Source organism: Nyctereutes procyonoides, unplaced genomic scaffold (assembly GCF_905146905.1).
Source record: "Nyctereutes procyonoides isolate TBG_1078 unplaced genomic scaffold, NYPRO_anot_genome, whole genome shotgun sequence".
Taxonomy (NCBI): Eukaryota; Metazoa; Chordata; class Mammalia; order Carnivora; family Canidae; genus Nyctereutes; species Nyctereutes procyonoides.
The window spans coordinates 22,316,651-22,331,563 of NW_026575147.1; the positions used below are offsets into that span (position 1 = coordinate 22,316,651).

At 38.5% G+C, this 14,913-nt stretch overlaps 1 protein-coding gene across 1 annotated transcript in view; it reads right to left on the reverse strand.

Moving 5' to 3' along the window:
- MAGI3 (membrane associated guanylate kinase, WW and PDZ domain containing 3) overlaps positions 1 to 14,913 on the reverse strand; it is a 239,918-nt gene that overhangs the window by 36,725 nt on the left and 188,280 nt on the right. The window contains 6 exon segments of the mRNA XM_055312710.1: positions 633 to 724; positions 2,877 to 3,033; positions 4,029 to 4,060; positions 5,319 to 5,924; positions 8,789 to 8,977; positions 13,913 to 14,007. Coding sequence (XP_055168685.1) covers positions 633 to 724; positions 2,877 to 3,033; positions 4,029 to 4,060; positions 5,319 to 5,924; positions 8,789 to 8,977; positions 13,913 to 14,007 — 1,171 coding nt within the window.

The window sequence follows — 14,913 nt, forward strand, 5'->3', positions numbered from 1 at the left end:
TAAGGGCAAAACTTAAAAATAGAACCCATTACATGTGTTCTCAAAACTTATGTGAGAATTGTGTATAAAGTTCTAGATTTTAAAAGCTTTACAAACATAACCCTTATGCTTTCAGAACAGAAACCTCAATTATTTTATATTTTCCTAGTTTCATAGGTACAGCCTGAAATGGCACCCAAAGGACTGAGCATGAAAAATGTCAACCCATTAATAAGAGTAGGTGATGTAATATGCGCAGATTCATGCCACCTGCTTATGGAGCATTCATTCAAACAGACTGATTGTGGTAAACAGGATGCTTCTTTCTTACAGAAGGCAAAAGTCTTCAAATTTACCAAAGGCAAAGGGAAATAAAAATTGAAAATAAGCTGCAGGCACCTAGAGAAATACAGAAATTAATGATGGGTCAACTTATGGTGGACACACTCAGTTCTGGCCTCAGCCACACCATGGTAACTGCGAGACCACCACACAAACAGAAATGCAATCCTGCCTACATTAATGAGATGCCGAGAAGACAGTTTTAACAAAATCTTAAAAAAAAAATCAAATAAAACAAAACCACCATATTCTACCAAATGGCCACCTGAAAGTTCATAGGAGTAGCCAAATTCTGAAGTAGCTGAACTTACAGACTGGTCCGGTCCCTCTCCTCCCAGTACCCGGAAGCCAAACCCCGACTCCTGTTTCCGAAGAAAAACATCCAAGTCCTTGGTGTTTGGTGCTAAGGAGAACCAGAAAATATAAAAGTAAATAAATAAAATAAAATACTTTGACTTACTTGAAAAGGATAACAATAAAACAATGCAATTATTTAGTAGGATAATATTATAGTGTTCAATAAACTATAACCTCAGAAACTTCTGGTTTGTGCAAACTTATATGAGAGCATACTCCTAAAAAAATTCAATCCTAATCTGACTCTAAATAAAACTTTGTATCGAGATTGCTCAGGCACATTTCCCCCACTTCCATGTATTCAGCATTAATACTGCCATTACGTCCTAATGCTTCCAGATCAATGTTATGACACTAAATTCAGAATCATCCAATTTAAGTTAGACATTTGATAGGCACAATTTACCTAAATTAACATGTGGACAAATCCTAGAAAGAAAGCCCAAAAAATGCCTTAATTCTACCCCCAAGCTAAAACCTGTTTCTGAAAAGTATTCTGTATTCACTTCACCTAATTTTGCAAAATGATATTATTTTAAAAGAAAATAATGATCGCTAACACCTATCATCGGATCCCATTTTCCAGCTGCAGAAACTGAGGCTGAGGTAAGTGCCCAGCATCAGGCAGAAAGTAAATAAATGGCAGAGCTGAGATTTCAACTCGGCTTGGTTTCTAGGGCCCGGGCCCTTAGCCCACCCTATTCTGTCCCCCAAACAGGGCAGGTTGCATTCACCAGAATATTAAGTCAAGAAAATCTACTTCACCACTAAAATAATTTGATCTTCAAGAAAATATTAATGTTATTCACAAGTGAGAAGTGTTTGCTAGAAACGTATTGGGGGATTCTATAAAAACTGATACCGTGTGGGGTACATCTTGATAATGTTCCTTAGGAGCAGTCTCTTTTGAGAAACGATTCCTATTAGAATTACGGAACTTTAGAGATAAAAGACTCTTGAGCCCCAACTCAGTTACTTATGGGTGTGGCCCAAAGGGACTGGGTAGTTTCTACCAATACTAAAAATATATTGGGCTCCCAACGAGAAGTCAGAAGAAAGGGATTCTCCATGATTCCATTAATTTAAATTATTGCTTTGATGTGCTTACATCTGGCTTTCATCTTTTTGAATATGGCCTAGGCCTATGAAGATAAAGATCTGGAATTGGTTAACTATGAAGTTGACTATACGTAATATTTCCACTTGTGTACATAGTTTCTTTTTATTTTATTTTATTTTTTGTGTACATAGTTTCTAAGGTAGATTTAGATCTATTTCTCAAAAAACAAATTAATTTAAAAAAATCAAGTCTATGTAGCCTGCAATTTTACTTTGGAAAAGATTTCTCATTTTAAGTAAATTAGCACAAAAAAAATGAATTTCTGCCTTATGCACATTCTCGGCTCATCACCCCTGAGCTGGACTCCCCTGAGCAGTCTAATCTGCTTTCCTCCAAAGGCTGCACACCCTCTGATACACCATCCCTCCTATTCCTGCCAGGAAAATCTCTCTAAAACCCAAGTCCAAAGCGATCATCCCTACATACAGTTAAACCACCCCAAGGCTCTCTATCTTTCAATGATGGACTCCAGCTTCCTCAGAATGGCCTAACCCACATTCCCCAGCTGAGCCTACTCTCCCTTCTGGTTTCCCTTGCCAACAGTACCCAGCCAACCTGAGCTACTTGCAGAACCCAGGCCATGCAAAGTCAATTTGCAAAGGTTATTCCTGCTTTCTTCCCTTTTTATCTTCTCATAAACATCTCTTCATCTTTAAAGACTTGGTGAACAGTAGCTGATACTTCCTACTACTCCCATTGCTAAAATGGCCCGTTTCCTCCTTTGGATCCATGTGAGGCTTATTTGTACTTTTTATGCACACCTTTTTTTATTATATATTTATCTTTTCCACTTAGGTTTAATCATCTTTGTGGCGCACTGCCTACAGAACCTACTTGTCTCTGTATTCCCATCACTTACTGCGGTGTTAGGTAGATAGTAGGCACTTAGTCCCTGGTTTTGAAAAAAATGAAGGAATGAATGTTGAAAATAAATGGAAGAAGCCCAGAGTCATATGCAAATGAGGATGAAGGAATAATTTTTCAATATGGTTTTGAAAGATGGGAAGGTTCCAGTTTTTTAAAAAAATCCAAATGTATTTTGTCTCAAGTGCTCCTGAAATATTCCACAACTACTTACGTTTATCTTCATATAAAGTCTTCGATTTCAGGTAGACCTCTGAAGGATCCAATTTTGGAGATCCTGACCTGATAATGCTGGGTGGAAAAGGCATAGGCTGGGGAATGGGCTCATTTATGGCCTCCAAACTTCCTAAATTTTCCTTTGTATCTGTTTTCTGAAACAGAAAAGGGCCTTACTTAGTTTTTTTTTTTTTTAAACAGATGGCCAATTAGTTCATAAAACTCTTGTATTAACTGGGTACATCAACGGATTACAAGCTGGGTGGGTGGCAGGGTCAGAGCCACAGGCTGTCTGCAGTCTTGGAGAGGTTCACCCTTACAGCCATGTGTACTTGGTTAAGACACATTTAACTTAGATTAGAAAAAATGTACAATGATAACTCCCAATCAAGCAAAGTAGAACTAAATTATGATTTTAGATGTAATTGTCTTTGTAGCCATACCCACATTCGTTGTGGAGATCTCAGCAGCCTCATATCTTATACCTACCACACTTTCTTTCCTGGCACTGTTTGCTGTACCCTTTGTTAGGTCTTATTGGCTATACAGGTCCTGAAATAGGCTACTCAGTCAGAAGAATGCCAAAGAAAACCTTTTAAGTCTGACAGCCTATCACTTTGATAACAAGCCAATTGAGCCCAGAGGCCACAGTTACTCTAGAAAGTCTTGCTTAATCCATCATTAAGAAGATTATCTAAATGTGGGTGTTTGCAGTCCCCAGGAAATTATGGGAAGCTACCACTGCTTGTCTTTGGGTGTCAGGGAGAAGATGGAAGAGTGTTTATTATCTGCCCTAACGTTTAGCTATTTCCTTACCCGGGCTCCTCGGAAACATGAAGAAAGCAAAAGACTTCTAAGTAGTCACTTCAGTGTGCTTGTGCTTTACCATTTAGAGGACATGATTACTGGTCATATGTGCCTCTATAATTCAACAGAAATACTTAACCCTTCTGTCTATTTAACAGAAACCCCACCTCTTCTAACTCACATGCTTCCCCAGAGTTTCTGATACAAGCCCAGGGAAGTATGCGTCCTCACTTCTCCCAATAGATAGATAATCACCACCACAGAGGGCTGTTCTTATGGAGGGGAGCACTGCATCTGTCTTGCTGGATTAGGAAGAAGCATTTGAGGACCACTGTGTACTCACCATTTTGGCAGTTTTAGTTGGTGAAGGAGGACCTTAAAAAAAATGAGCCAGATTTTAAAAACAGAGGAAGCATTTCCAGATCACAAATACTGCTCATGTTTATGGCAAAACTAGCTTCGACTTTTAGCAGGCTAGTAAATCCTATGGTCAACTCCCACTATGTGCCAGGCTTTGTCCATACATTATCTCACTTCATTTTCATGACAGTCCTAAGGCATAAGTGTTTCTACCACTTTACAGATCAAGTAAACAAAAACTCAAATAGATTGCATTATTTCCTCATACCATAGAACTGACAGGTAGCAAGGCAGGAAATGGATATGGGTCCTGTCTGACACCAAACCCTGGTCTCCTTGTTATATTTGTTGGAACCTTGGATAACTTTCCAGTACTCACAAAGAGATCTTCTATAGATCTTACTCTGAGCACATTCTACTGTATCACCCAGAGAAGAAACAAGAATTGCTCAAAGAAATAAGAAAAAAATGAAAAATGTCCCAATGAAGTTAAACTGCTCATTTGCCTCAAAAATGAAAACTAAAAGCCAGAGAGAGAAGTGTGAAGGGCTAAATTTTATTCTTGAAAATACTAGTCATTCATAGGTAGGGATTTAAGAAAGCCCATCAAAACACAACTTTATGATCAGTCCTTGGAACTGGATTTATGTCTGTGAGCAGTTCAAGTCAGCTGATGACCTTGGAAAATAAAAATTATATTTCTCTCACACGGGTACTGTGGGGTTTAATTAACATTTATGGACAGATAATAAAGCTTAAGATAAAAGCTTTACGAGCACAAGCTATCATGATTGCTTTACAGAACAGATTAACACACCATCCAACATTTTGCTTATTCACAGAGATGCTAGCTCTTTCAAAACATCTTCGGTACATTACAGAGGCCCAGATGAAGTACCATAGTTGAAAGCGTCAATTTCTATAACTGCCATCAATAGAGAAAATGAAATTAAGAGGATATATTTCATTTGAAGCAGCACAATGCTGTGACTCTCTCTGATTACTACAGCTATAAATCAGATTTTAAAAAGAATATAGAGGGAAGAAAATCCATAATGGACATGAATGAGACCACTAATAACTAAAAAAAAAACTGCTGCAAAAGATACTGCTTACGGAAGCAGTGAAACAGAACCTGAAGGAAAATGCACACTAACTACCAGTGAAGTAGGCTGAGAAAAGAGGGATTCTCCCCTGGAAGTAAGGACGATTAGCAGATACAAATGCATGAACGATGAAGGTTTTTTTTTTTTTCCCTTGTGCTTTTACTCACCTCCTCTCAAGATAAGCAACGGTACATCTGCACCTACTGGAAACTGCTTTAGCACCTCTACCACTTGGAGATGTGTTAAATTCTGCACATTTTGATGGTAAATCTCCTTAATTATATCCCCCTTCTGGAGGCCTTGACACCACTGACTATCCAATATCATTTTGACCTTCTGTCCTGTTGGGCTGTCAGCAATTGCAAACCCAAAGCCTTTAGGGCCCTTAATCAGAGGGACAGTCACTAGTTCAGGCTGGGAGCTGCCGGATGACGCCAGGGACGCTCTCTGCTCGCTCAGATCCGATGGTCCATTGAGACGGTCACTGATCAAGGCGTGTCCCGGTTTTCCATTCTGGTCCAGAACCACTGCTCCTGACTTAAAATCCTGAGTGTTCATGCAAATCTCTCCCTTGGTTAATGACTGTCCATTGATGACAGGAGTAGCAGCAACAATGTCCACAACAGAATCTTCATTGTCATCAGGAAGTGGATAACCGCGACATAAAGTGAGGTTTACGTACTGATTGACAGGTACCAATTGAAACATCTGGACAACATCTGCATGGGTGTGACCCAGGACACAGTTGCCATTGATATCTACAATAACATCACCTGTTAAGACATAATCAGGTTAAAAATATTAAAACCACCGAGTTCATTTTTTGTTGGGGCAGGGTGGGACAAAAATTTATCATCTAAATTTGAATTCTGGAAACCTCTTACTATTCCTTAACTGCAGAAAGGACAGATTTTGAACACAGATACATCATTTTCTCTTCTGTGATTCTTCTCTTAAAAGAATATAAATGTATAAAACCTTAATTATCTTTGTGGCACAGAGTTATGACCTCAAGCTCGAGGGAATCATTTGAAAAATAACTGTGAATTCATACTGTCATTGTTAGTCTATCTTCTGAGCCATACTTAAGTGGCCACAGAATGTTAGGTCCATGGTGGTAGGTATTCAGCACTTAGAAGAGGAGCAAATAACTCCACTGGCTAGCTAGCTACTTACACAAACAGGAGATCTTTAAATACCACATTATGGTACTTGATTTTAAGAGGCCAGTGATTATAAGGCATCTATAAATTCATTTTAGTTTGAAAAATGTTAAGGCTGATTGATTAGAATAATGTGACGTTATGAATGTATTTTCCTTTAGCATCTTTCTTATTGCAGAGATGTTTGATTTATTGTAATTCAGATTTCAAAAGGAGAAACAAGCAACAAGAAAATTCAACATAAGCAAAGAACATATTATTTAAGACACTGAAAAGTCAGCTAAACTAATTATTATTAGAGTTGGTTTTGGGCAGCCCCGGTGGCTTAGGGGTTTAGCACCGCTGTCAGCCTGGGGTGTGATCCTGGGGACCCGGGATCGAGTCCCATGTTGGGCTCCCTGCATGGAGCCTGCTTCTCCCTCTGCCTGTGTCTCTGCCTCTCTGTGTGTCTCTCATGAATAAATAAATAAAATCTTAAAAAAAAAAAGAGTTGGTTTTGCTTTCCTGATTTTACATTATTACAACCACTTTGTTGCAGAATCATTACTACTTGACATTCATCAGTTGGTGAATTTTTTTAATGCAGCCTTAACTTTTAAAATCTGCCCTCTAATGTCTCATCCATTTGCTGCTTTTATTTGAATATGATTATTTAAAAGGTTAATGCCAAATAAAGGTGTTTTAATCTTTTCTGATTGCATGTAGGCTTTAAAAAATCAACACAAATGGTATTTTAAAACAAATGTTAGTGTGCAGAAATTTGTTTCATAATCTAAGAAGATGCAGAAATTAGACTAATAAAGTTTTTTTTATTTTTATTTTTTTTAAAGATTTTACTTATTCATTCATGAGAGACACACACAGAGAGAGAGGCAGAGACACAGGCAGAAAGAGAAGCAGGCTCCATGCAGGGAGCCCTACGTGGAACTCGATCCCAGGTCTCCAGGATCATGCCCTGGACCGAAGGTGGCGCCAAACCGCTGAGCCACCAGGGCTGCCCAAGAAACAAGGTTTGGATTCTTCCTCCCCTGGTCAAGTTTCCAGAATTTCTGTGGAAGTATTGTTTTGCTATGCAAATTAGACATCAGTTTTAGACAAATCTGCATCTATGTTATGAAACCCTGACAGCACATAGAATACCTACAAAATGTGTTTTGTGGATAAAATGTTAAAGAAAAGTCAAAACTGAGAGCTTAAAGGTTTTACTGATAATTTTAACTCTCCAGGGTTTGTTAATCTTACAAATAGTGAAAAATTTCCTTATAAATATAACTTTTGATTATCTTGTTTTCTTGTTTTAAGTCTTAAGTCTTAAATGAGAAAGCAGAATATGAGAGATGCCATATCCTAATTGAAAATAAGTTGATATCCGCCATTAAAAGTATTATGGAGTGGCCGGATGGCTGAGCGGTTTAGCACCACCTTCAGCCCAGGGTGTGGTGCTGGAGACCTGATGAGATGGAGTCCCATGTCGGGCTCCCTGCATGGAGCCTGCTTCTCCCTCTGCCTGTTGTTGTCTCTGCCTCTCTCTCTCTCTCTCTCTCTCTCTCTCTCTCTCTGTCTCTGTCTCTCATGAATAAATAAATAAAATTTAAAAAAAAGTACTATGACAACTGAATTATCCAAATGGGGGAAATGCATTTGCACTAGCAAATAGGGCAAGAAGTGACCTTCAAGGCATAGTAACATCTGTCTGGGAAAAAGTGCTAAAAGCTCCCCCATAAGGAGGAAGCTTCCTCTAACGTTCTCTAACCGCCTCAGCCATAAAAACCGTCAGCCATATAAAAATATCTAACAATTACCAAGTAAAGACTTTCGGAAAATGATACGAAAGACAAATTTATATGGCCCTGTAAAAATGGTAATTTCATGTCTGTAATTCTTAACGTAGGAGTTTAATTTTACTAACAACCAGTGAGACTAAGGAAGCAAAAAGCAAACCATATCAAACAACAAAACTTGGGAAAAAGCTGTGGGGCATCTTTTGTTTGAAATCACCATAAACACCATGATGGATCATTTTTCAGAAAAGATTATAGGTACATGTTAGATAGCTCCCCAAGTACCCTACATCATCAAAGAAAAACAACCAAACCATTCTCTGGGATGATTAATAACCTTTATCTTAAGCACAGTCAAGGAGCTATCTCGAGATGATACAAATTACTCACAAAATCAATACATTTAGTATGCTTTCTCTAAGTATGCACTTGTAAAAAATGGCCCTCTCTCAAAATTAGCATGCATTGAATTTAGACAATAAACTATTTTAATACAGAAATCCCCCTTCCCAGTTGTATAATCTAGTTCTCTCTATATATAAACTATATGTATAATATACACATATACAGTTATTAGATATGTAAATACATATTTATTATATGTTTTATAAATATATATGTAAACAAAACCTTTTCATCATAGTTTTTATTATAGTATCATTGCTCTTCAAATAATTCTGAGAAATTCGTTACCTGGTGCAATTTTCCCATCCTGAGCTGCAGGACCATCTTTCAGCACATTTTTCACTTGTAAGAACTCATCAGGCCTATCTCCACCAATAATGGTAAAACCAAACCCCATTGTGCTTTTCTTCAAGGATGCTCGAATCAGGACACCTTTCAGCTGCGATGGATCTCGAGTAAAGTGGGATTTTTCCATATCTATACCAAAATGAGAAATGGGGTTGAGGACAAAAATAAAAACAATGAACATGGCCCTCAAAGTCAACCTCTAAGAGAGTCTATATAACTTACATATAATAAACCATAAAGGGAAGCACATTAGAATCTAATATTACAAAACATAATTTAAATTCATAAACTAAATCACTTAAAGAAAAACTTAGCCAATGCCTCATGTCTCTCTGATAGGACTCCTCTATGTTATTTGAAAGGTAAAAGCACCTACTCTATCACCCCCTCATTGCTTTGTTTGTTCATGAGAGATGCCATATCCTAATTGAAAATACTATCAGTAAAGGGCTTCACGTTTCTTCCCTTGTACTCGTGTTCAGTGAATACTTTCAGAAGAAAACACATACAGCTCCATTGAAAAGCTTATTTTCCGAGGCATCCTCAGATGATCCTAAAACTGAAAATGATCCATATTTGCAAATAATGAATTTATACAGCTCTTTCTCTTTCCCCTCCTGCTTCTCGACTGTGGCTGCCATGAGGGTACTTCTGGGAGCCATGAAAAGATCAAATTGTGCGATTAATAATTTACAAAGCACTGTTTAAATGAACTTTTATGAAGATGGTCTGATATTTGCTGCCAAATATTTAATAGTTTTATTGAGATAGAATCACATATGATAGAATTCAGACATTTAAAATATATAAGTCAATGTTGTGCAACCACCACCAGATTGTAGGAACCCCTCTACCCGGCACCCCATGAAACCCTTCTGCGAAATCCCCATGCCTGTTAGCAGCCACTCCCCATTTCTCTCTCATCTGCACTCACACCCTAGTGTTAGGCAAGCACCAATCTACTTTCTGTTTATAATGCCTAATCTGGACATTTCACAGAAACAGAGTCATGGAATATGTGGAATTTTGAATGATTTCTTTCACTGAACGTAATGTTTTTGAGGTTCATCTGTGTTTGAGCATGTGTGAGTACTTTGTTCCTTTTCACTGCCAAATAATATTCCACTGTAGGGATATATCACATTTTACTTATCCATTTTTCAGTTGATGGACATGTATGTTGTTTCCACTTTTTGGCCATTACGAGTGATGCTGTTACTACCATTCATGTGCAAGGTTTTGTGCAGGCATACATTTTCATTCCGCTTATGTAGAGACTAGGACTAGAAGTGCAGCAGTTGTCCTAAACATACAGTAACTATGTTTACTCTTTTGAAAAGTTGTCAAACTTTTCCAAAGAGGCTGCGCCATTTTACTTTTCCACCAGCATGGGTGAGAGCTCCAATTTCTCTGCAGCGTGGCCCACACTGATTACTGTGTGCTTTTTCAGTTCTAGTGGGCAGGAATAATATCTGGCTGTGGTTTTGATGCTCATTTCCCTAATGACTTACATAAACAAAGGTGATTTGTTTCCTACCCAGCTCATCCTCAACACTAGTATCCAGCCCAGAGTTATATGCCCATAGGCTCTGCTGCCCTTATTAGCAAAGGGATCTAGGAGGTAAACATTAAAGCATGTTGTTAGAAAAGAGTAGTGGTTGGGGGCTGCCCCCTATGGCAGCAAGGACTGTGTGGTGTAAAGAGCTCCCACAAGAGGGAGGCCTGCCTGGAAGGTCCTGACAAAGGCTGGCTTGCGGCAGGAATAGGTCTACTTTACTTGACCTGTTCTTCCCAGGTTTGCTGATCTCTTACAAATAAAGGCACTCAGCATGAAACAAATAAAGAAAATAAAGAAAGGAAAGAAGAAAGAAAGAAGGAAAAATCAGCTATTTTGGGCTTCTCAAACTAGAGGACTAGACTCCAGATGGCAGCACATTCACCAGATGGAGACAGTTTTGGGGGTGCCTCCCAGAGCTGGCCAGCCAGCCAGTCTGCTCGTGGTGACCTCTCTGTGTACTGTGGAGCTCTTGTTAAGCCTCTGACATTTAACAATGCATCTAATTTTGAGAAATACTAATAAAATAGTCAAAGCTAATGAGAAGTCGCTCAGAATTAGGTCTTATCAGAATTAAACACAGGAAAAGTGAGAATAAGAGAATAACAGAGAGGAAGTGTCTTTGATTCTAAAATTCCTGATTTTAAATCAACGCTGGGTGATTTTGTTGAGTGATCTTGAAATGTTCTTTGACCTTTTAAAATCTCAAATACTCCATCTACAAAATAGGGATAATAGTACCTTATTCATGCAATGGCCACAGGGACTAAACTAGGGCAAGCATCAAAGCACAGGCAACAGAGCTTGACCAATAGTAACTGCTCAATAAATGCAGATGAGCACAAACACACATACTGTCTACAGAAGGAGGCTTCTGACTCATAAAGTTGAGTACTTCTTTCCTTGTGGTGAGCATCACCTTGGAATGGATGAATCAAATGACTGCAACTTGATGCCATCAAGACATCTGAAAAGGGACCTTGCAGAGATATTCTGAGTCTTAGATGAGAGGGTGTGTGCAAAGCATCCAATCGAGCACTGGACCCAGTTATCTCAGTAAATGGTGGCCATCAATCTCCAAGAACTTGCACAACTTCTATCACTTCTAAGAAGCTTTTCTTGCCCTTTCCACTGTCAGATTTAATTCCTCTTTCCTTTGTTATGTCTATTATCATACTGTACTAAAATTAGGTGTCTATTTCCCTGCCTAAATCATGAGCTCCTGAAAGACAAAGGCTGAGTCATTATTCTCCTTTTAATGCCCAGCTCATAGGAGAGTGCCTGGTTATCTAGATCAGTAACATACACATGGTTTCTGCCCTCAAGGAGCTTAGAGTTTAGTGAGGGAGAGAAATCTCCCTCGATATGTGCCACAGAGACATAGGCATTCAAGAACTCTATGTTACAATACAAAGAACTGTGAATTTAAACTCAGTAACACTAAGTGCAAATTTTGGCTTGACACTCACTAGGACTCTGAGCAAAAGGCTTATCTTTACCAAAGTCTCAGTTTCCATTATGTGCAGTAGAGATTCATGTTTCTCTCCACTTAGCCTCCTCTGTCTGCCCTCTTTCAGTCAACGCTATGAAAACAGTTGCCCATGTCCACTACCTCTACTTCATCACCTACCATTCCTTCTTTGTTCCATTGCATTTTTACATCCTTTCCCCTCGCTTTTGCTAGAGTGACAAGTGACTTCCATATTGTCAACTTCAGTGCACACTTTTCAATTTCTGCCTTTCTGGACTTTTCAGCAACACCGGATACAAATACTCAATTTCTTTTTGAAAATCATTCTTCTCATGCCTGCTCCCCTTACAACCTCATCTCTTGTTACTACCCCACAAATATTCTATGTTCTAGCCATTCGTACCTGTTCTTTGGCCCCTGGAACCACCACTTCATGCATCTATGGTTTTTCACATTCTGTTCTTTCTACCAGGTGTGCCTTCTTGCTCCTCTGAAATTATCATCTGTCTGATTTAATTTTTCCTAATGCTTTAAGATCCACTTCTAATGCATCCTCTGCTTTGAAAGTTCCTCCCGTGGCCTTGACTTTCTCTATCAACCAAGAGGTGAGCATTCCCTCTTTTACACCACCTATGAATATGTTTCCATGGATATAACATGTACATCATTATTCATAACAATGAAAGCTAGTATTTATTGGCAGCCATTTGCCAAATAGCATTGTAAACACTTTACACCTGTTAATTGGCATGCTCAGAACCACCTTAAGAGGTAAATACTGTTCTTATTTCTATTTTATAGATGAGGAAACAGAAGCACAAAGAGTTTAGGGAATTCATTCAAGGTTATGCATTTGGGATTCATACCTGCTCCACCTTCTGTGCATTTAACTGCTATCCGAGGATGACACGTAACACCATATATGGTAGCCATTAATTTCCTATATCAGAATGTGAACTCCTTTTTTTTTTTAAAATATTTTATTTATTTATTCATGAGAGACACAGAGAGACAGAGAGAGAGAGAGAGAGAGAGAGAGAGGCAGAGACACAGGCAGAGGGAGAAGCAGGTTCCATGCAGGAAGCCCTATGTGGGACTCGATCCCGGGACTCCAGGATCATGCCCTGGGCCAAAGGCAGGCGCTAAACCGCAGAGCCACTCAAGGATCCCCAGAATGTGAACACTTGAGGGCAAGATCTGTCTTACTCCTAAACATTTTTGAATATCATGTGACTGGTAGAGCACCAGGCATATAGTACGTGCTCAAAAATATTTGTTAAATAAAAATGTTTGCTCTGCATTAAATCAAATGCAGAAGCTAAGGGACAGGACTATGTTTCTGAAGTGTAGCTATAAAAAACAAGTGCTTCTCTCATGGACCACAGAAGTGAGGAATCTATTCAATTAGTACAGTATGACCATACAGACAACCCTGGTTATTAATGACAGATGGAGGTTGGGGAAGAGATGGGGAGGCATAAGTGGAATGTGAGAAATTCCCAGGCAGCTTTTTCAAAATATACATGGCTAGGCTCATCAAAATATTAGGACTATGTATTTTAAAAATGTTCCCCAAATGATTCTGAATTACTAATATGCTGCCATCCCACTTGAGAATCAATGTTATTGGTAAATAATACAGTGGATTTATTCCTATCAGTTAATAAAGAGTCCTGAATGGTTAGAGACATAAGACCTAAGCATTAACTTGGGAGAAGTTCATAATGGAGTAGAGATCTCAGACTGTCCTGGACTGAAACAATGGGAAACAATGCAATCTTCATATCACAACCTCAGGCCCATGACAAAGTTATTCAATACTTTTTGCCAACTTTCTATACTAGCAGAATGGGAAAATCACAGTATTCTCAAAATGTCTAGATGTTTTATTAAGATTATTCCTACCCTTACAGTGATAAAAATTAGACATTCTCTGATGAACCTCAACAATAAAAAGTTCAAACCTTATTTTCATGAATTCAGTATATAAATTTCACAAGGCATTCTTACAAGAAAAGATTGAGAAAAAAAGTTCTACCTGGTTTTGAAGACCCAGTATCGACCTGTCCTAACTGCTTTTTCCTTTTGGCTTCCTCCACTGGATTTTCAAACTGGGTTTTCTGGTTTAGGTGACTGTAAAATGTAGAAAGACAGGCATTTCAGTTTAAGATGAAAGAGTTATATTATTTTTAAATAGAGTGTTATACCAATTCATTCCCATAGGTTAAGGGGCAAACGTTTATCGTTTATCTCCAAACTATGGAATGCAGAGAAGCTGAATGATGGTAGTGGAAGGGCTTTTGACAACTAAAGAAAGGCCCATTGAAGATGCCTAGAAGTGAAAGCTGCTGAAGCATTCACTATAGCTTCTGCCTCAAGGTACCCAGCAGAGCCAATAACAGTTTTCAAAACCATAGGAGAAGCCCTCACATCTAATGCAATCAGAATGGATGGTAATGGATCAGTTCATTTTCTAAAGGACAGTTAATGGTAGGAGGATTTTAATTCAAGTTTCTTTAAAATGAAGTCGCTAATACAGACGCTTCTGGAAATACCTAAGTATAGAGGCTTTCTTGAATTTTACTATTATTTTTCCAACTGGCTCACCCACATCAATTTAGCAGAACTAAAAAAGAGATTGGTTTTTATCAATTTGTATCACAGAATAACTCTTCCACACTCAACATTTTTCATAATTATATAATAATTAAAATAATTATGATCATAGTAAAAATTTAACTGGTACTTCTGATTTGGGAACATTCACAACTGCCTTGGAAAGCACACAAGTCTGTAGGGGAAAGCAGAACAGCACGGGGAGACTAAGGGTGAACAATTAACTAACGGTAGTCAGTACATGATGGGCAAAAGTGCATTTCACCGGGGGAGCAGAGCACTTGGTTGGTCTGGCAAGTCAGTCAAGTGGAACTTGGTTAAGAATGCAACTACTGTATAGAAGTTATTTGAACCAGTTCTGATACAGAAGTAACAGGAATTACTTTCTAGCACTTCCATGGTACAAATATATTTCAGCCAGAT